The sequence below is a fragment of the Meles meles genome, chromosome 1 (assembly GCF_922984935.1).
Source record: "Meles meles chromosome 1, mMelMel3.1 paternal haplotype, whole genome shotgun sequence".
In the NCBI taxonomy this organism is placed as follows: domain Eukaryota; kingdom Metazoa; phylum Chordata; class Mammalia; order Carnivora; family Mustelidae; genus Meles; species Meles meles.
In genome coordinates this window covers 96,304,378-96,325,651 of record NC_060066.1, presented here as the reverse complement: position 1 = coordinate 96,325,651, position 21,274 = coordinate 96,304,378, and the positions used below count along the sequence as shown (strand labels likewise).

Below are 21,274 nucleotides of genomic sequence, written 5' to 3'. Positions count from 1 at the left end.
TAGAGCTGCCTGAATTTTGTTTTTATTTCTCTTTCTATTTCTCTGTTTTATTTCTCAAGAGATGGGCAGGCTAGTTTTTCTCAATGATAGAAAAAGAAGAAATTAAAAGTGATATTCCTGTTAACCAAGTTAATTAATGTTTTTGTGAAGCTTGAGGAATGGTTCATAGACCACCAGTCAGATTTATGGTCCAGATTTTTTGGTCTGAAATGCAGTGAAAAATACTAGGAAGTGACCTGTTCTGGGGGAGGAGGGGTGGGGATAAAAGAAAGGAGTTTCTCCCTCAAGCTGTTTCCTCTCGTTCGTGTGATCCTCTTGACATCTGGCTTGGTGACACGTTTTCCCCCCCGTGGATTATTGGATTCCAGGGGAACTGACTGGTCAGTGAAGCCAAGGATGATGTTTCCTCTTACCACTTGGTCTATGAAGAGACTTTATAGAAGAAAGGGAAGTTGTTTTCAATTGAATTTTGCTTGATATATTGTCATTTAAACCAACTACGTTGAAATTAATCACCAACTAACTTGCAAAATCAACCCTATGCATCTTTTTTAAAAGCCAACTTCCATTTTGTGGTACTTAGGTGCTCTTTAGCAAATTAGTCACCCCCCAAAATTTGAGAGCTTTCTCAAATTGTCACCCCAACTTTCTTCAACTATGCCAAAGTGTTCCTCTTCAAGATATTCTTTACTTTCAAATGATAAAAAAAAAATTGCAATCTGTAATGCCAACCCAAATCTCCATGACTAGTTTAATTGAACCTACACCCTACTGGAGAATATCTTGGTAAAGTACAACTCGATCCGTAGCGCCAAATAAAAATCATACCTTTAGTGCAAATTGGAAACCTGCCCTGTTGTTTAAATCCCACAGCCCCAAGACACCAGTAAAGGGGAGCTGTTGCCATTCTTGAGCTCTGCTCGACACAGCTGTTTTAGTCACTGTTCATCTCAAACTCCTTATCAGCACTTTTAATATCTTTAGCAGCAGTGCTGTTTCCTGATAACTTTTCCCTTACCCTTGGAACTCATTTTTTCCTTCATCCTTTACCCATAGTTTTATATGATGCAAAAGTCTCCATGAATTCCATTGTTTGATGACAGAGAGAGAGAGAGAACAGTTTTGTTTCTTTCGCTTTTATTGCTGTGTAATATAACAAGTAGACTGGAAAGTATATACAACAGAAATATTCAATATCACAAATAATCACAAAAGGAAAACTGGTGCGGTAGATACTGACTGAGATCACATGCTGGAAACTTGCCAGCACCCAAAAGACCCCACTTAAACCTTTCCAACCCCAACCTCACTGCCCCCCCAAAGGCAGCTGCCGTTCTGACTTTTGTGATAATTTCCTTTTCTTTCCACTTCTGCTACTTTTGTATGTGGGGGTGTGCATCCCCAAGCAATGTAGTTTAGTTTTGCCTGTTTTTAAACTTTATGTGAATGAATCCTACCAAATGGACTCTTGTATTAGTCGTGCCTCTTATGTTCAGCATTATCCTTATGAGATTCATCCATGTTTTTGGGGTATTGCTACAGTTCATTTACCTTCATTGCTCTATAGGGCTGTGTTATATCTGTATGTACATGGTACGACGGCTTATCCATTGATTTCACTGTTTATTGATGGAACTGGACATGTTCCCAGTTTTAAGCCTCTATGAACAATTCTTCCAGGAACATTTTTGTACTGGTGCGAGGATACATGGTTTTCTCTAGGGTGGCCAGGAGTCCGTTTGCTGGATCATGGGAGTATGAATCTTCAACTCTCCTAAATACTGCCAAATCTGTTTCCAAAGTGCTTGTCCCAGCAAAATGTTCAAGAGATCTCAGTGTGCCATTTCCTGATCAACAGAATTGTATCTAGAAGGAGGTGGGCCGCAGGTCAGCACAGCCCTTGGGGTGTGTGTGTGTGTGTGCGTGTGTGTGTGGTAACTCAAGGTAATTGCACTTGAAAGAAGGCTGCTCTGTCAACATCCATCATGGGCCCCTGGGAATGTTGGTAAAGATAGAAGCTTAACAGCTAAATTTCACTGATGTTCAGAAAAGAGCACAAAAGAACGCGGCCTTGGGGAGCTGTCCCAGTTTCCCCGCTAGGGTCGTGTGCTCACCAGCACTCACATTGTCAGTGGTTGATCTGGGTGGTGATGTGTCTTCCTATGGCTTTGTTTGCATGTCTCTGATTACTAATAAGATTGAGTTCTTTTTACATGTTTCTTAGCCATTGGGACTTCTTTTTTTAAATTTAAATTCAATTAATTAACATGTAGTGTATTGTTAGTTGCAGAGGTAGAGTTCATGATTCATCAGACTTATATAACACCCAGTGTCCTTTACATCACTTGCCCTACTTAATGTCCATCGCCCAGTGGACTTATTTTTAAAATGTCTATGCAAGTCTTTGCCTATTTTCCAATTTTTCTTATTGATTTATAGGAATTCTTTATATATTCTGGACACTAGTCCTTTGTCATTTACATGTGTCAAAGAATGTATTTTGCTGTTTTGCCACTGGTACAATCATGTAACTGAGGATCTATGTATAAACCTTTTTGTTGTTGTTGTTGCATTTTATGTATTTTATTTCTTGTATTTGTTATTGGAGGATAGTTGGCACACAATGTTATATTGCTTTCAGATGCACAAAATAGTGATTTGACCATTCTGTGTATTACTCACTGCTCACCCTGGTAAGTGCAGTCACCATCTGTTACCATGTAACGTAATTACAGTATTATTGACGATATTCCCTATGCTCTCCTTTTCATCTCCGTGACTTATTTATTTTATAACTGGACGTTGTACCTCTTTATTCTCTACACTTATTTTGCCCTTCCTCACACTCCCTTCCCCTCTGGCAACCATCAGTTTGTTCTCTGTTAAGTCTGTTTTTTGTTGTTGTTGTTTGTTTGTTCATTTATTTTGTTTTTTTTAGATTCCACAACTAAGTGAAATCATATAGTATTTGTCTTTCTTTGTCTGAAGTATTTCACTTAGCATAATGCTCTCTAGGTCCATCCATACTGTCGCTGATAGCAAGATCTCATCTATTTTATGGCTGAGTAAATTCCTGTGTGTGTGTACGTGTGTGTGTACGTGTGTCTACCACTTCCTTATCTATTCTTCTACTGATGGACACTTAGGTTGCTTCCATATCTTGACTATTGTAAATAATCCTGAAGAAACATAGGCGTGCATTTATTTTTTAGAATTAGTGTTTCATTTTCTCTGGGTAAATACCCAAAAGTGGAATTGCTGGATCATATGGTATTTCTGTTTTTAATTTTTTGAGGAACCTCCATACTGTTTTCCACAATGGCTGCACAAATTTACATCCCTACCAACAGTGCATGAGGGTTCCTTTTTCTCCACATCCTCACCAACACTTATTGTTTCTTGTCTTTCTGATACTAGCCATTCTGACAGATGTGAAGTGAGATCTCACTGTAGTTTTGATTTGCGTTTTCCTGATAATTAGTGATGTTGAGCATCTTTTCATATGTCTGTAAGTCTTCTTTGGAAAAGTGTCTGTTCAGGTCCCCTACCCATTTTTAATAAGACTATTTGGTTTTTCTGGTGTTGAGCTATAGAAATTCCTTATACATTTGAATATTAACCCCTTATTGGATATATCACTTGCAAATATCTTCTCCACTGAGTAGGTTGTCTTTTCATTTTGTTGATGGTTTCCTTTGCTATGCAAAAGCTGTTTATTTTGATGTAGTCCCAGTAGTCCCAGTAGATTAGTTTTGCTTTTGTTTTCCTTTCCTGAGGAGACATATTTATAAATATGTTGTGAAGGCTGATGTCCGGGTGTTTACTGGCTATGTTTTCTTTTAAGAGTTTAATAGTTTTAGGTCTTATATCTAAGTCTTCAATCCATTTTGAGTTTATTTTTGTGTGTGGCATAAGAAAGTAGTCCAGTTTCATTGTTTTGCAATTCTCTTAACTCCATTTATTATAAAAACTGTCTTTTCCCCATTGTATATATTCTTGCCTTCTTTGTCATAGATTAATTGACCATACAAGTATGGGTTTATTTCTGGGCTATCTATCCTGTTCTGTTGATGTGTATGTCTGTTTTGTGCCGATACCATACTGTTTTGATTACTATAACTTCATACTATACCTTGAAACCTGGGATTGTGATGCCTCCAGCTTTGTTCTTGCTCAGGATTGCTTTGGCTATTCGTGGTCTTTTGTGGTTCCATAGAGATTTTCAGATTATTTGTTCTAGTTCTGTAAAAAATGCTGTTGGCATTTTGATTGAGATTGCATTGAATCTGTAGATTGCTTTGCATAGGAAGTTCATTTTAACAATATTAATTCTTCTAATCCATGAGCACGGTGTATCTTTCTGTTGGTTTATATCATTTTTAATTTCTTTCATCAGTGTTTTATAGTATTCAGAGTATAGGTCCCACCATCCCTCCCCGCTCTGGTAACCCTCAGTTTGTTCTCAACGGTTAAGAGTCTATTTCTTGGTTTGTCCCTCTCTCTCTTTTTTTTCTTTGCTTGTTTGTTTTGTTTCCTAAATTCTACATATGAATGAAATCATATGCTATTTGTCTCTCTCTGACTTATTTCAGTTAGCATTATACCCTCTAGCTCCATCCATGTTGTTGCAGATGGCAAGATTGCATTCTTTTTTTATGACTGAATAGTATTCCAGTGTGTGTGTGTGTGTGTGTGTGTGTGTGTGTATAAAGAAAATATCTGATATCTTCTTTATCCATTAATCTATCAATGGACACCTGGGCTGCTTCCATTGTTTGGCTGTTTAAATAATGCTACTATAGACATAGGGATGCATGTTTCCCTTTGAATTAGTGTTTTTATATTTTAGGGGTAGATACCCAATAGTGCGATTCCTGGATCATGGGGTAGTTTCATTTTTAATTTTTTTTTTTTTTTGAGGAACCCCATACCGTTTTCCACAGTGGCTACACCAGTTTGCATTCCCACCAACTATGCAATAGGGTTCCCTTTTCTCCACATCCTGGCCAACGCTTGATCTTTTTTCTTTTTTATTTTATCCATTCTGACAAGTGTGAGGTGAATCTTATTGTAGTTTTGAGATAATGACTTTTCTTGGTTCAAATGCAATGTTAAAGGACTTTTATTGGTGGCATTTACTCTGAATTTACACTTAAGATCTGTAAGAAAGATCATATTGTGTGTAATTATGCATTTAAATGGAAAATGAATTTAATAGATTTATGATTCCATTATTTTTTATAGGTTGTGGCTTTTGAAAATAACCTAGTACAGTTTTCTATTTTGTCCGCTCTCTATTACTGGCTTATCCATAGTTCTAACACTTATTTTACTTCGCATATTACATTTTTTCATTTTCCTGTACAACACTGTAAGCTACTATTAAGTACGAATCAAAGTAAAGTATCAAGGGAAAAGTTTTAACTCAGTATTAAGTATCAATGATCAGAAGAAAAGTTAGTAAGTATGGTCAACTGTTAGCTGTAAACTAATACTTTTTCTGACACATTTGGAAGTGTGGAAATAGAGACATAATTTCCTTAAAAAAAATTCCCTTTGTAAAGAAAGATACATACTCATTCACAAAATGAATCAAAATGGAACAGAACAAAAGAAAGTAAAAGTCACTCCAAATTCTGCCACCTAGAGATCCTCATCATTGTTGATTTTTATTGAGCATGCTTCCAGTCATCTGTGTGTTCTGTGCAGACACAGATAGCTACATGATCTAACGAAGAGACCAGACACTAGACCCTAGACATCACCATTTCATAGGGCAAAATTAAACAAAACAAAACAAAAACTGTAATAGGGGTAGAGCAACCCGCAGGGAACCTGCTGCCGCTCCCCGCTCACCTTTTTTTTGCACTTCCAAGAGAAGTACAGAAAGAGAGGAAAGGAAATGGGAACGTGATTATCTCTATTTTTGCTTTGTCAAGCCACTGAGAAGAAGGGGCCCCAGGGGAAAATGAGGCTCAGAATTAAGCACACCATTGGGGCAGGTTCCAGAAAAAGGGACCTTGGGGAAACTATATGAAGGAGTTAGTATTTCCCAAAGTGCATTTCACAGGGTGTGAAAAGGTACATGACAGTGTGTCCTGTAGTCAAGAAGGTGTGGGAAGCGCTGAGGTTAGTCAGGGTTTCTTTACTGCAGGACTCTCTGCTTCTGGGCATAGGAGGGGGTGGCAGGCGGTGGGTCCCAGACATTTTGATACAGAAGCCTTTGCTCATGGAGAGTCGCCCAAATCCAGTTCTCTTGGGAAGCTTAAGGAAACGCTTATTTGACTCTAGTATATTATACTTCAAAGTTAGTATATACAATTTCTTAAAATGCAAATCCTTTTTTCCCTGATTACAAAAATAATACATATTCAATGTAGAAAATTTGATAGTTAAACGTATCGTGAACACAAATGAAGTCACTCTAATTGTGCCATTGGAGAGGGCTGGCAGTTGGCATATTTTAGTGTTTTCTTCCAGACCTGTGAGTGTGTGTGTGTGTGTGTGTGTGTGTGTGTGTAAGAGAGCCGTGCTACACATTTTTTTTTGTTCTTGGATAAAGAACATTTTATTCATTAGAGGAAAATCTTTGTCCCCATGATGGATTGCATACAGAAGCTTGTGGGGTTTTATTTTTCCAAAATAATGCTTTATGAAACCTTATTGATTTTGCAATAATTTTAGTTTTTGTAAAGATGGTACAGAGATTTCTCATATACCCTTGATTTGGCCTCCCCTCATGTTAACACTGTCTAGAGTTTTGTGTCAATTTTTTCTCTATCTTTTAACCCTGCATGAACTTTTTGGTTTTCAGTTGGATCAAACATGCCCTCTCTTCCGCTGTCTTGCTAGGTTACTATAATAATAGTACCAAAGTGGCTGTGAAAACCCTGAAACCAGGCACTATGTCTGTGCAAGCATTCCTGGAGGAAGCTAACCTCATGAAAACCCTTCAGCACGACAAGCTGGTGAGGCTCTATGCCGTGGTTACCAGAGAAGAGCCTATCTACATCATCACCGAGTACATGGCCAAGGGTGAGTGCATCCCCCAAACCCAGGGCTTTTGAAAGCCTTCAGGCTCCAAAAGTAAAATGTTAATTTTTTAAATTTTTTAAAAGATCTTTATTTATTTGAGAGAGAGAGAAAGTTCATGAACAGGGGGTGGGGGGAGGAGCAGAGGGAGAAGCAGACTCCCCACTAAGCCGAGAGCCCCATGTGGATCCTGCCCAGAGCCGAAAGCAGATGCTTAATGGACCTAGCCACTCCTGTGTCCCAAAGTAAAAAGTTTAAATGTTCACAGAATATTCCAATAATTTTAATTCTAGAACAGCATGCTCACTAGTGAAAAATCAGAACATGGGGAAACAAAGCATTTTCATAAACCACCTCACCAGAATTATTATAAGTGTTAATCTGTATTATAGAAATAATACATGATCTTTCTATATTCTCTGCATTTATCTTCTTAGTCATATTAGCCATAAGAATTGCACACAAAATGTAAAAGCTCCCTAATAAATATTTGTCCAAAAAATACATATCTCAAATAAGAATTTTTTTTTATATCTTTAAAACGGGTGTTCTCAGGATCCTAAAATGCATGCATCTTCCTCTCTAATATTATCTACGTGTTCAGGGTGTCAATTTAAAAAGGGAACATTTTTTAAACTGTTGGAGGTTATATTCCTCTATAATCAGAATCACTGACCAAGAGGTGTCCAGCAACCATGTTTTCTCTGGCTGATATTACCTTCAGATAAGAGGGTGTGAATTACTACCCTTCTTCCTCCAGATCAGTTAGACATACTACCAAACCACCAAATGGTTCTTTAAAATTCTTTAGAAGGAATGAAGGAAGAAAAGAAAAAAAACATGAACAATAGTACCGAATGAAGAATCCTGCATCATGGACATCATAGTGTGATGTCTCCGCTGAGTAGATTAGAAAGATGAATATAGTATTTTCTTATTTAATATATGTAAATATTTCAGAGTATCAGTCACTGAGAGTCCTTCCCAAAAAAGAATGTTGTTTAAAAACAAACAAAAAAACTACCCCTGTGGCTTAGGTTGCCATAACCCAGAAACTGAACTTTGTGGTTCAGTAAGTACTTGTTGAATTAAGTGGCTGGAAGTATTTGAATCATAAATGTAAGTACTAATTTCTCCTCATAACATCACTTAGCCTTTACTGAGTACTTACTGTATACCAGAGTGTTCTTGATGTGTTCCTTAGGTGATCTCCCTTAATCTTCTTAGCAGTCTCAGAACTAAGTGCCATTGCTCTGTGTTGAGGATGAAGTAGCAGAACATTTACTGAGTACCTAACTGCTCGCCAGGCATCGTGGCGCGTGCTTTTTAAATCTGTCCTCACAAGGCCTCTGACAATAGCTAGTAGGACATGCCCTCTTCACAGGGACTAAGGCGTTATGGGTAAGCAAGTTGTCCAAGGTTGACACTTGAGAGTCTAAGAGAAAAAGCAGGGCTTGTTTTAGCGATGAAGCCGTAGGAAGTAGGAGGGCTTATCGACACACTTTCTTTTAGGTACAAAGCACAGTATGTTCACCAGCTACTCATTGAGCCCCTGTTGCAGGCGCTGGCTTCTGTGCTTCGGCTGGACGCAGATAGGAGCAAGCCCCTCGCCCAGTGCTGCTCCAGGCAGGCCTCTTGGGAGGACCTGCTGGTGTCTGTCCCTGTGCAGCTCTGAAGATCAGACAGCTGCTCTAGCTGGATTGTGGTGGCAGGTGCAAAGTGCCCTGAAATGCAGAGCTAGAGAAACACTGTCCCCCCACATCCTGTCACCCTTTCTTACCTGGCCACATTTCACATCAGGTTGAAGGTAACAGATTAGAGGGGCCTGGATTTGACCAACTTTGGGAAAAGGCACTATGGCTATACAGAATCGCAAAGGCAATAATTGTGTGCACTCCCTCACGAATAGTCATGATCCTTTGACTTTTGTTTGGATTTTGGTCTTGTGTGTTTGAACTACACTCACTGGTCCCTCCTCTACCAACAGGCAGTTTGCTGGATTTCCTGAAGAGCGACGAAGGGGGCAAGGTGCTGCTTCCCAAGCTAATTGACTTTTCTGCCCAGGTGAAGTATTAAAAATCCAGGGTGCATGTAAGTTCGCGGAGACTCCCCACTTCTGAGTCACGATGTTCCAGGGAGAAGGCATTTGTGCTGGCTGTTTCCCAGTATTGGTTCCCAGAAAAAGGCCTTGCTTTTTTCTGCCAAAGAGCACTTCCTTGAAGAGAATGATGGATGTTTCACACTGAAGGCACGTGTGTGTGCGTGTGTCCGGCTCTGGCTTGGGTGTCACCTTCCCTAAAACAAGCCAGCCTCTTATGTTCACACCTGCACCAGCTAGAGAAACAGTGCAAGGGAAGAGGTCACTTGTTGCTGCTTTTTTGGAGACGCAGTCCCCATCAGTCTTAACACAGTACATTCTAAGTGATGCACACGCAGTAGTAAGTTACTAACCTAAGGTACAGATGCTTTTAAGTCCTTAGTATTCTTGAAAACAGAGGAACTATATTCTTTTCCTTATTCTTCTTGCTGGATACGTCTTTTGGGTTCTAAGAAATATTCATTTGTAATATTTCTAGTACTAGCTAGAAGTTGCAAGTTTGTTTTGTTTGGAATTACACATTTCCTGAAGTGCATTTAAGGGCAGAGGGAAGTTACCCAGAAACCCAGCATTTTACCTGGTGTGTCAAGGAAATGTGCATTTGAATGATGCCAGCTACTGAATATTAAGAGTCTAATTGTATCTGTTAGTCATTTTCAGTAATTTGCTTGTTTTGTTTCTCGATACTGGCCATGGGTAGTTCATGTTGGGAAGGCCATGTGTCATAAAGCCTGAAGTGGCCCAAGAGATTTCCCAAAGTTCCAGGAAAGGGTTGCCTTTATGATCTTCATTTCTTACTCCCCTTTCTTCCCTCAGACCCTCTTTAAGTTGGGAAATTGAGAAGGCCTTCTTGGGAAGAGATCAAAGGAAAGAATTAGTATGCGGGTAAAGTACTTCAAGAAAGAGAGGATCAGAACACATATTCTACAGTAGAGTTGCGTGGGCTGAGTTGGAGTTCAATGTCCGAAAACTGGCATGTGTTGTGGCTTGTGGCTCTGACTCGATAGCCATAACCACTCAGGAAGTCCGTTTATTCACACATCAAATATTGGAATGGTAATTCCTATTTTTAGGAGATGTTGTTGGGGATCTAATCTGATCACAGACTGGCATGGATACAAGCACTTCAGAGCCTCTTGGTGGAAGCTGAGGGAATCTTGGGGATGACAGTCCCCACCTTTATCATTCTGGTAAAGGTGTGTGATGAAGTCACCCAGCTCAGCTCCCATCTCATCTACCCAAACCTGGCAAGCCTTCAGAGGTTCCTTATCTGAATAAGAAATTCAAAGGTGGTCTGGAACCCCAACATCTAATGTGGAATGAAGCAAGATTGCTATGGTAGAACTGGGGGAAGGGAAAGAGTCCAACAGCCCTGACTTTACTCAAACTCTCTACACTGGCCCCTGAGAAGATCTGTAGACTCCAAGGGTTCCAAGACCATAGTTTGAAAACCACTGCTCTGTAGTAAAAGGATGATTACTTGGATGGATGCAACTCTAGATCCTGTGTAGATAGGGGGTCAGAAATGGAAAGCAGAAATTGTCACACTTGACATTGATCAAGAAGGCCCTTGATTGGGGCGGCAAGTTAGGCATTCCCCATGGATGAGACACTTGAGGAATGTAGTGAAGGTTGGTTGTATCCACTTTTCAGAAAGGGAAGGGGGCTGATAGAAATATGGAAAAGTGGGCCATGTGGCCTGGAAGCCTGAGTGGTCCTAGTTCAAGTGCGGCAGAGGGTCGGATCTGTGTGTGCCTGCAGTTCTATAGGGTTGTATAGGATGTACAGTTATATGGTGTACCATACCTGGAGAAGGACTTTAATTTGTCACATGGGTATTTTTTATTTGATTTTGTGTGGCTTACCTCATAAAGCCTTATCTTGACATAATCCAAGTTTTTAAGGTCCAACTTGGGGTCTCTGTATCTATTCTTTAACTTTCTACTTTACTACTGTTGCTGAAAAAGGTAACTTTGTCTAACTTACTAATGAGTTAGGGGAAAAAGTTGCTTTCTAAAACTTTGTAGTTTGCCAGGAAGACCATCCCAGAGCCCCGCACTGACCAGGACTTTCAAATTGTGGTTCCAGGTGGCTTCCGTTGACTCCCTTGTCAATTGTGGTGGGGCTGAGCACACACCTTTGCCAGTGACAGGAGGGGCCTGGGATAATCAAGGCCACCACCAAACCAGTGTTCCAAATCCAGCTCCTGCTGGATAAGCTCTTGTTTCCCTGCCAGGGTCTCTTTCCCAGCAGTGGCCACTGGGTAGAACTGGGGGGACATCCAAAGTGCATGGGGGGTGAAGTGACAGTGGGAGGGTCAGCAGGTCAGCATCACCCAGGATGTCACTAAGCACGTAGTTCTTCACAAAATTCAAAAAAAAATTTTGCAACCAAATAGAATTCCTTTTGAGTCCATCTTTGTTCATGGTGCAAATCTCACCCAGACTCTTCCCCAATCCTTCCCTCAAGGTGGGCCTCCTGAGACCCCATGTTGCCCCACCTTTGATTACCATCTGCTTCATTTGCTTGTGGCTTTTCTTGTTATGATGTTGATACCACGAGAAGAGGGCCTGAACCTTGGCAAGAAGGAGTAGGGCCTACAGGCCTTAAATCATGTACCTTACACATCGTCTTCCTTTTGCCCACACCTGGTATGCATTCCCACTGTGATACTGTCCGTTCCCTTTGTGACAGTACTACCAACATTCCTCTGAAATTCTCTCTCCGTTAACTCTATCACTTCTCCCTAATGGATGAGATGAGAATAATAAATATTAATAATGTTGGCCCAGGGAGATAGAGGAAACCTGGAGCCCACCTACTGGAATCATCTGTCCTTTCTATACCTTCTTCCGCTTGACTCTTCAGAGTGGACATAGGGTAAAGCAGAAGATTTGTAAACGTCCACACTTGAACTCTAAACTAAACAACAAGCAGGCTGTAGTTTGTACTTTCTTCTGTTAGCATTTTCAGTAGTACAAGAGGATATAATTGAACTCAGCTGCTTTTCACAATAAGGGGTGGAGAGTAGAAAGAAACCAGCTTACTTATCTCAGCCCCAGAAGGATGAGGGAACAGGGGTAAGGGACAGCGCTGGGACTTTTCCCACAGCCTCTCATCAGCCTCCTCTTCCCTTCCCCACAACCTACTTCCTAAGCTCTGCTTTCCCCTCACCATCCTCCTCTTACACTAGTCGAGACAGGAAGTGGGTGAGTGCACATGACAGCCTCTCAGTTCATGTGAGAGCTGATTTCATCACTTCCTGTCTCAGCATGAGTCCTAAAAAGCTCTTCTGAGCCCAAATGTAATTCACTCTGTGCACTCTGTCTCTTAGCTCACTCACTTTCCTGGGCATTTAGTGGAGATGAAGAAATCCCAACTAAAGTAGTTTCACCAGTCCTTTCCCTCTGGTGTGAGATGAAGCGATATTGTGCTCTTTGTGCTAAAATTAGAAAATTACCCCTTTGTGGAGGAAGTCTGATACTTTGAGAGCAGAGAGACCGCCTAATTCCCTCCTAGCCTTTGCCTCCTGCAGGAGAAGAAAAATGAACTTGTAAAGGCCAGGGGTTGACATCTGTGGGAATTCCCTTCAAGGGAAGTGGAAGTGGAATCATAGATTTGTACAAGTGAGGGGACAGAAGGGGGAAATTCACAGTTGCAAGATGGATGGTCGGAGAAATCATCTTGTAATTCCTGCCAAGCGAACCAAAATGTTTTCTTGCTCTTTGGTGGCAACATCACTGAAGGGCAAGAGTTACCAGAAATGCAATGGACAATTGTGTGTGAGTAAAAATGCAGTAGAAACAGAAAAGTCAGTTTTTATTACAGCCGTGATAACAAGTACCCTTTCTTTAATCCCTTCCAGTTGATAAAGCACTTCTCTGTCCATTATCTAATTTGAGCCCCACTACTTTGAAAGCATTTACGTCTTTATTTACTACATTTTACAAATGAAGAGGTGACCTTGGGTTTGTCTGAGCTTACAGAGCTAGTGGCTGGAATTGCTGCACTCAGTCCTGAGTTTTCTGACTTCAGATAACTTGTTCTTTCCTCTGCACTGTTTCACACTTGCATTCCAAGGTTGGCATTGCTCCTAGGATCATTTTGTACCTGACACCGTGCTGATAATGCATTTTTACCCCTTGATGGGTTTTGCTTGTCAGAATTAAAGATATCTAGCTCCTCCCCCACCCCCAAAAAAATTTTATTGCCAAACATAGATCTTTCTTTCACATAGTAATTATGCTCAACTATATTTGCCTCCTGCATTACATTTAACACACATTTTACGTTGGAATTTGGTAAACTGAGGAAGGTTGGAAATCTCTGTCCCTGCAAATCTCAACCTTTTTGAGAAGGAAGGCCGCTCACCATCAGAGCTTTTTAAGTACCTGCTCATTATAGTGTCTGCTGAGTGAGAAAACAAGACATAGACTGGAATCCCTTGCAGTAACTCTGGATTGGGACCCACCCATCTGTTGCTGGTAAATGAGTGTCTGGAGGGAATTTGCTGCAGAAGTTTGTAGAGTATTTGCCAGTATCATCAGGTAATATGTCTGCTCATTTTCCCTCTTCACAAAGAACCTAAAAGATAGGTTCTCATTCTGTAGCTCATGGCTACCCTTTATCCCCTCTCCCCCCACGAAATATAAGGAAGCAACTACTTTATTTCCCAAACCTTTATTAATCAACCTCTGATTGATAGTGTCATCCCATTTAATTTACTTAAACTGGAGGAAAAATTGTGTGGAGATAATGAATCAGATCCAGGGGCAAGGCAAAGCCTCAGGTCACAGACTTGGTTCGCCCAGCATCTGGGAGTCCAGATGTCCTTTCCTCTCCATATTTGGTCTCCCTTTGTCATCCTGGGATTCTCCTGCGTGACTCCGCATTGAGGCCCCACGTTGCCGGTTCTTTAGCGCAGAAGCCTCCTTGGGGGGAAAAGGCCGGCGTGGAAGAGATATTAATTCTACAGAATAATCTGAGCATCACGCTGCGCTGGCTGACGGGGCATGGTTGTCACCTGGGAGGGCTTCCCAAGGAGCCATGGCTTAGAATATAAACCCCAAGACAAAATATGGATATGGTGGCTTACTCTTTGTACAGAATAGGAGAAATATCACTCTCATTTTGTAAATGGAGCTGACGATGATGGGAATAGAGAGGAAAGCATTAAGCTGAGGGTTGGAGAACTTGCTCCTGCCTAGGGGCAGGCATTTCATAAGCCCGGCCCTCATCTCTAAAATGAGAGGCACAGATTAGGTCTCCCACAGCCTGATGCTCCAACTCTCAAATTCCACGACTGAGAAAATCTACGGAGACTGTCTGTGTGAATCATCACCCAGAGTGAAATGAAGGGTTTTGGGTGTGTTCAGATGACACTGACGTGAGATTTTGACATGGCTACACGTAAAGGACGATGAATGTATCACAGGGATATAGTACTCTGGGGCCTGCAAATGCTCTGTATCTGTTTTTCATTGTGAGTTTTATGTCTGAGACTTAAACTTTGTCTATGAAAACTTGCAAAGGGACACCGGGGTGGGTTAGTCACGTAAGTGCCTGCCTTCGTCTCAGGTCATGATCCCAGTCCTGGGATGAGCCTTGAATCAGACTCTCTGCTCAGCGGGAAGCCTGTTCTCCCTCTGCCTGCTGCTCCCGTTTGTGCGCTCTCTCTCTCTCTGTGTATCAAATAAATAAATAAGAATCTTTGGGGGAAAAAAAAAGAAAACTTGCAAAGTGGGCAAATGAAACTAGAGGTCCTATGAGAATTGCAAAACTGGACCGTATGCAGTTTCCTTTGGAAAAAGTTGAAAGAATGGGAAACTGTCATTTATAAATAGTATAAAACGAGAACTCTTTGTTTCCCCACTTTGCTAGGTGGGGGTGGGGATGTTTGGTGGCTTTACATGGAGGAACTATGTGACTAGTTGTTCAAAATAGCAAGGAAGGCAGACAATGTTACTCTAACTTCAATTTTTTTTTAAGATTTTATTTATTTATTTGACAGACAGAGATCACAAGTAGGCAGAAAGGTAGGCGGTGGGGGGGTGGGGTGCAGGAAGCAGGCTCCGTGCTGAGCAGAAAGCCCAATGTGGGGCTCGATCCCAGGATCCTGGGATCACGACCTGAGCAGAAGGCAGAGGCTTTAACCCACTGAGCCACCCAGGTGCCCCTCTTGTTTCAATTTTGATTGGAAGACTTCCTAGCAGCAGTGACAAGCGTTAAGCTAATGTAAATGGTACTTGTGGTCTGCATGCCAGATCTTCCTCTTAGCTCAAATATTTTGTCCAGGAGTGGCAGTTTCTGGTAAGTGCTACTGTAAGCCACAGAATAATTTCCTCTTTAGGGACTCATTGCAGAAGCCTGCAAGGCCAGAATTAAATGGAAGTAGTTTAGGAGAGGGCAGAGTTTATTACCAGCTGCTCACAATTTAAAAATGGAGACGGGGGCACTTTGAGAGGATCTGCAGAGTGTAAATTCCAGTTGATCTTTGCCGGAAGCCCTTGGCTTGCTTTCCCCATGATCCCCTCACCCTCTTGGGACACCTCCCCCTTTTTCACCCATGAGCATATAGAGAGAGCAGCCTGGCAGATCACTGCACAAGGAATAGGACAGGGCTTTCTGGGATGGGCGCTGCAGGCTGCTTTCAGAACACGTGCAGCAGAATGGAACCCAGGGGGCAAGGTCGCAGGAAGAGGTAGGCTTCCTGGAGGAGGTGACCCTAAGAGCCAGGGTTGGCCCTGCTAACCTGGGAGGGGTTGGATGCAGGGAGGTGTCTTTGAGGGAATTTGATGCACAAGGACACAGAAAAGGGGCATAAGGGGGGTGCACATGGGGTGTGTGGTAAGAATGGGAGAGGGGGCACAGAGCTGAGAGAGACCGGAAGTACTGTCCTCTCTTGAGTTACATAGGAAGCACAGTTAACTGTTTTCTGGGTGACTCTAGAAAGATATATTTGTGTCTCCACACCCACTACTCACATGTCCTCAAGGCACTTGCTGTAGCGGGGAGCTGGAGGATGGACCAGAGCTGCAGACCATCCTTTCAATGGGGATTTGATGACTTCCGGGGAGAATGGGTGAAGGGAGCAGAGCCCCAGGGAGATGGCAGTGTCCAGCCTGGGGACAGCAGGAGCGTCGTCCTGGGAGACAGCCATGTAAGGGGGGGGGGGGTTACTTCCTTTGGATTTTGCAAAGAGGAAGTCCTTGGAGAACTTGGAACTTGGTTGCACCCTGTGAGTATAGCAGTTTAGGTGGAAGCCAGACGCCTGGCCTCATCACTCCTCTCTATTCCTGCCTCTCCTCCACAGCTCCCAGTTCTTTGCATCCTTTCCTTTGTCTCTCCAGCTTCCTCTCGCAACTTGGTTGGATCTTCGTCACCCTACTGCCCTTCTTTCTCAATCCTCCCCAACCATTCCCCAGCCACACTCTCGAAACAGCCAATTTCTGTCATTACTTCAATGCAGTTGGGTAGTCCTTATTTTCAAAAGAAAGTTCCTACTTATTTTTTCTATGAAGGAAAAAAATGATAAAAATTGTGGCTCAGTGGTTTGGGCCGCTGCCTTCGGCTCGGGTCATGATCTCGAGGTCCTGGGATCCAGTCCCGCGTTGGGCTCTCGGCTCGGCGGGGAGCCTGCTTCCCTCTCACTCTCTCTGCCTGCCTCTCTGCCTACTTGTGATCTCTCTCTGTCAAATAAATAAATAAAATCTTAAAAAAATATATTTTAAATTGTGTCATCAAAAGTCATCGCCCCTCTCCAGTTTAAGAACGGTTTGATGTCTTCAGAGTTTATTCTGCGGTTAGTTTGGCAGCTGGAATGCATTTCCCCGGTTTCATTGTGGTGGCTTCACAGCCTCTGGCCAGCATAACCAGAGACCTGATTCCGGTCTCCCACCCAGGAAGCTGCATTTCTGATCCCCCTGGCGCAGCTCAGAAGCAGGATTGAGTTCCTGCCCCCGGAACAGAGGGGCCGGCCGGGATGCCGCAGCAAGCAAGGGGCCACCAGAGGGCAGCTGAGCTGCAGGTGCCGCTGTGTGGTCTCACCCTCACCTCAGGAGGACACCCCTTTCTCGGAAACCCCTTGCTGTCCCCTTCCTGCAGCCCCCAGAACTCCTGCCCTCAGGCAGCTGCGAGGTTGCAGTCCCCAGGATGTGGACCTGCAGTGGCCTCCCAGCGAGGCTTCTTCCCACCATACCTCCCTCACTCTGGGGGCAACTCCTGTAGCCTCTCTTCTTTCCACCCCCTGCCCTGACAGACAGCTGGTAAACAAACCCTCTCATTCCTTCTTCTGAAATGTATCTCCCTCCCCCACACTCACCATCAAGTCTCTTCTGAACAATGGTGGTTGCCTGTTAACTGTGTTGCTGGACTGAGCGAGTAGAAAAGCAGGACTCCTGGGGACATGTGACTTTCCGGTAAAGAAGGAACAATATTGGGGCGCCTGGGTGGCTCAGTGGGTTGGGCCGCTGCCTTCGGCTTGGGTCATGGTCTCAGGGTCCTGGGGTCGGGCCCCGCATCGGGCTCTCTGCTCGGCGGGAAGCCTGCTTCCTCCTCTCTCTCTCTCTGCCTGCCTCTCTGCCTACTTGTGATCTCTCTCTGTGTGTCAAAAAAAAAAAAAAAAAAAGAAGGAACAATATTTTAGGATCAGTGTTCCCTTTGTATTTTACCTGGCAACCTCTTCTTAAGGTCTTTCTGGCTTCCTCCTCCCAAGCTGCACAGAGGAGGCAAGGCCAGTTAGGTAAACCTAAGTGTGCATTTTGTTTTGCAGTCAGATACACATAACATAAAATTTTACCATTTTAACCATTTTTAAGTACAGTTCAGTGGCATCAAGTGCTTCCACACTGTTAGGCACCTGCTCCCAATATCCATCCCCAGAACTTTTCCATCTTCACAAACTGGAAGTCCCCACCCGTTGAACACTGACTCCCCATTGCCTTCTCTCCCCGCTCTTTTCTTCTGTCTCTGTGTAGCAGACCATTCGAGGGGTCTCACCAGTACGATGATTTTGCATCCCTGCTTTGCACCTTGCATGGATCCCCATCCCATTTGTAAAATGTCCTGATGGCCTATAAGATCAGCTCCCTAGCATCTTGCCTTACTCCCACCAGGCACCCACCATGCTCTGTCCTATCTTCCTGCCTCTCCTAGGCCCTCTCCCAGAAGCTACCCCTTCTGCTCCATGCCTCCCCCCACCTCCTGTTCAAGGACACCTTCCCCAACCATCCCTCCTAAAACAATTCCATCCCAAGTCCCTGCTCATTCCATTCTTCTCCATCTTGGCCTCTTGTTCCTTTCTTTCAGAACACTTACAGCCGTTTGAATGTTTTGATAAGTTCATGTTTCCCTTTTGAATCCGCAGCACTTGGTGCCGTGTAAGTAGTAGGTGCTCAGTAATACGTGTTGAATGACTCTATCGACCCAAGTGGGGACTGCCTCTAATCAGTTGAAGACAATAAACTCTTTATTCTCTGCTTTATAAGCTCTGGGTCATGATGCAGGTGTATTTAACCGTAAAGCATTTTCCTGATACATTTATTCTTCCTCTTCCTCCAACTATGTTTACTTTCCTGCCCAAAGCTTACCTTGTTGGCCTACATAGAAGTGAGAGAAGAAGAAGAAGTAGAATACAAGTATCTGGGCCTTGGTGCAAAGACAAAGAGCTGCTTTGTTTCTCCTTGTCGGCGGAATGGAGAAGAATGCCAGGAGGAATGAGAAAGTATCAGGGAGACATTTAACACTGAAGCCAGTAGCTCAGAGGCAGATGCATTTAACTTGGGGAGAGGGAACACCGAGTAAGGCTTTCTTCCCACAGTGCCTTTGGGTCCTTTGGTGGGCTGTCCCTGGTGGCGGGGAGAGCCCGTGTCTGTGCCTGCAGCCGCGGGCGGAGGTGAGAATGCTGGAACCCGGGTGGCAGTGAAGCTGGCTGACTCTTCTTCCAGCACCAGGATTTCCAGCTCCTGTTAAGCGTTCTATCCGCACCTCCTCCCGTGTCCAGAACGTAATTGTCTAGGCGAGGCTTTATGTTACAGAACCGACTGCTTGCACATTTGCTAATGAAATCATTTTCATACCTTCTCCCTATGGAAGATCTAGATCTTCTATCTCCCTGCCCTCGCCACCCCCACCCACTGCCAGGACCCCAGCTTTGAGGTCCACCCTCCCTCCGCATTGTAGCTGTCCTCGGACCCCTGGACGCTTGTCACTGCCATGCTTCAGCACTTTCTCGCTCCAGCCCCTGGAGACCCTGCCATTGTTTGTAGGAATCTAGGCCTTCAGAGTCAGGCCTCTCTGTCTCTTGACTTCTCTCCTCCAGGACTCTGTCCTCTCTCCCCCACTGTCCCATGCAGCCCACTCCATGCTGACGACCAATAGCTGCACCCCTCGAGTCCCAGCCGGTCCACCAGCCCCCGTCTGTCTGGCTCCCCGCCCTGCCCCCCTGGGACTCCACCTCCAGCAATCACTTCCCAGCACTCCTGGCCCGTCAGAGCCTCCAGCTCTTGCCACATCTCTAGTACCCTCGTGTTTCTCTTCTGTCCTGAGCTGACTTCTGTAGACCCACTTAGGCCTCTCCCTTTGTCATTTATGCTGTAAGTCCAACTCTTCACCTGTTTTGGCCCCATATGTCACAGCTGTCACCAGCGCTGATATGACATGCTGGCTTTTCACATGTGTAATTCAAGGCCAATGATGGAGGTGCCTCCTCAGGCTTCTAGACAACTGTTTCTCACCTTCTCCTTCTCCTCCACCCCCAAGCCTTAACTCCAACCCCTTCCCTCCCTCAGTGGATTTCCTTGCTGTCTTTTTCACCAGCAGCAGAAAGCCACCCCCAACTCCTCCTTCCTGGTGTGACAGCACCCTGCATCAGGCACCAGGTCCCATCCCCTCTTGCCATTTCAAGACATTGTTCTAGAAATTCCGCGTTAGCATTTCCCCCTCATTTCTGTGCCATTCTCAGGGAATTGAGAGAAGTTCTCCCTTTCCTCCATCTCTCTTTCCAGCTAGCTCCACGTCCATTTTTCTCCTCGCTTTTTGTAGGATCAAAAGCCCTGGGAGGTCTGTCCTCATTTCCCCCAATTCTTTTCCTTCGCCCTACTCTTGAGCTCAGCACCATTCAACCAAACAGGTCCTGGCAAGTCATAGGTGATCCCACCAGACTGAGTTCAAGGGCATTCCTCTGCCTCTTCTCTGGTGGCCCATTGGCAGTGGTTGGTGCCACTGGTCCTTCCCTCCTCCTCTTCGTTCGGCTTCTGGGATGCCATTCCCACTAGCTGTTTCTTCCTCATCTCCCAACATTTAAACATGAAAGGGTCCCAGAGATCAGCCCTAGGACCTTCTTTTTCTCCACATTGACCTTCCAAGTGATCTCACTGAAAGTGTTGTGTTACTTTCCTGGAGCCTCCATAACAAAGTCCCCCCATCGGGTGACCTAAAACATCAGAAATTTATTCCCTCAGTTCTGAGCACCAGAAGTCGTAAATAAAGATGTTGGTTCGACTCCACTCACCCTGAAGGTTCTAGGGGAGAACCCTTCCTTGCCTGTCCACCTCCTGCTTCCTTGTGCTCCCTGGCTTGTGGCAACAGTGCTTCAGTCTGTCTCTTTCCTCACAGGCCCGGTCCTCTGATCTGTGTCTCAGATCCCCCTCTGCCATTACCTTGTAAGACACTGGTCTTGGACACCAGTCATTGGATTTAGGACCTGCTCTAAATCCAGGGTGGGACTCCATGGTGAGATCCTTAACTAATTGAATCCACAAAGACGCTGTTGCCAAGTAAATCATGTTCCAAGGGTCCAGGTGGTCATGAATTGGAGGGGGGACTCTACCTGACCCAACACAGTTGGCTATACTCTGAGCACTCTGAAGTGCTCCTCTCTAGCTTGATCTGCTCCCCAAGCTGAGTGCTTACTCAGCATCTCCACATGGATGTGCATCAGGCATGTCCAACTCAGCACAGCCTGAACTGAGCACCTGTCTTTCCCCCTCCAGAACCTGCCCATCCAGAGCTTTCTTCCCTTCTGGTGGAGGCAGCTTCATCCTTCTAGGGCCCAGACTTGAAGTCATTGTTGACCCTCTTCTATGTTCACATCCAGTCCTTCTGCAAACTGGGTGATTCTACCTTTACCACAGATTCATATTTCTA

The 21,274-nt window shown here is 44.0% G+C and overlaps 1 protein-coding gene across 6 annotated transcripts in view; it reads left to right on the top strand.

Annotated features, from left to right (window-relative positions):
* The window catches only part of LYN (LYN proto-oncogene, Src family tyrosine kinase), a 117,291-nt gene that overhangs the window by 69,564 nt on the left and 26,453 nt on the right, over positions 1-21,274 (top strand). For all 6 annotated transcript variants that reach the window (XM_046004124.1, XM_046004116.1, XM_046004142.1 and 3 more), the window contains 2 exons: positions 6,853-7,035; positions 9,020-9,096. In XM_046004124.1, coding sequence (XP_045860080.1) covers positions 6,853-7,035; positions 9,020-9,096 — 260 coding nt within the window. The remainder of the gene's footprint in view (positions 1-6,852; positions 7,036-9,019; positions 9,097-21,274) is intronic.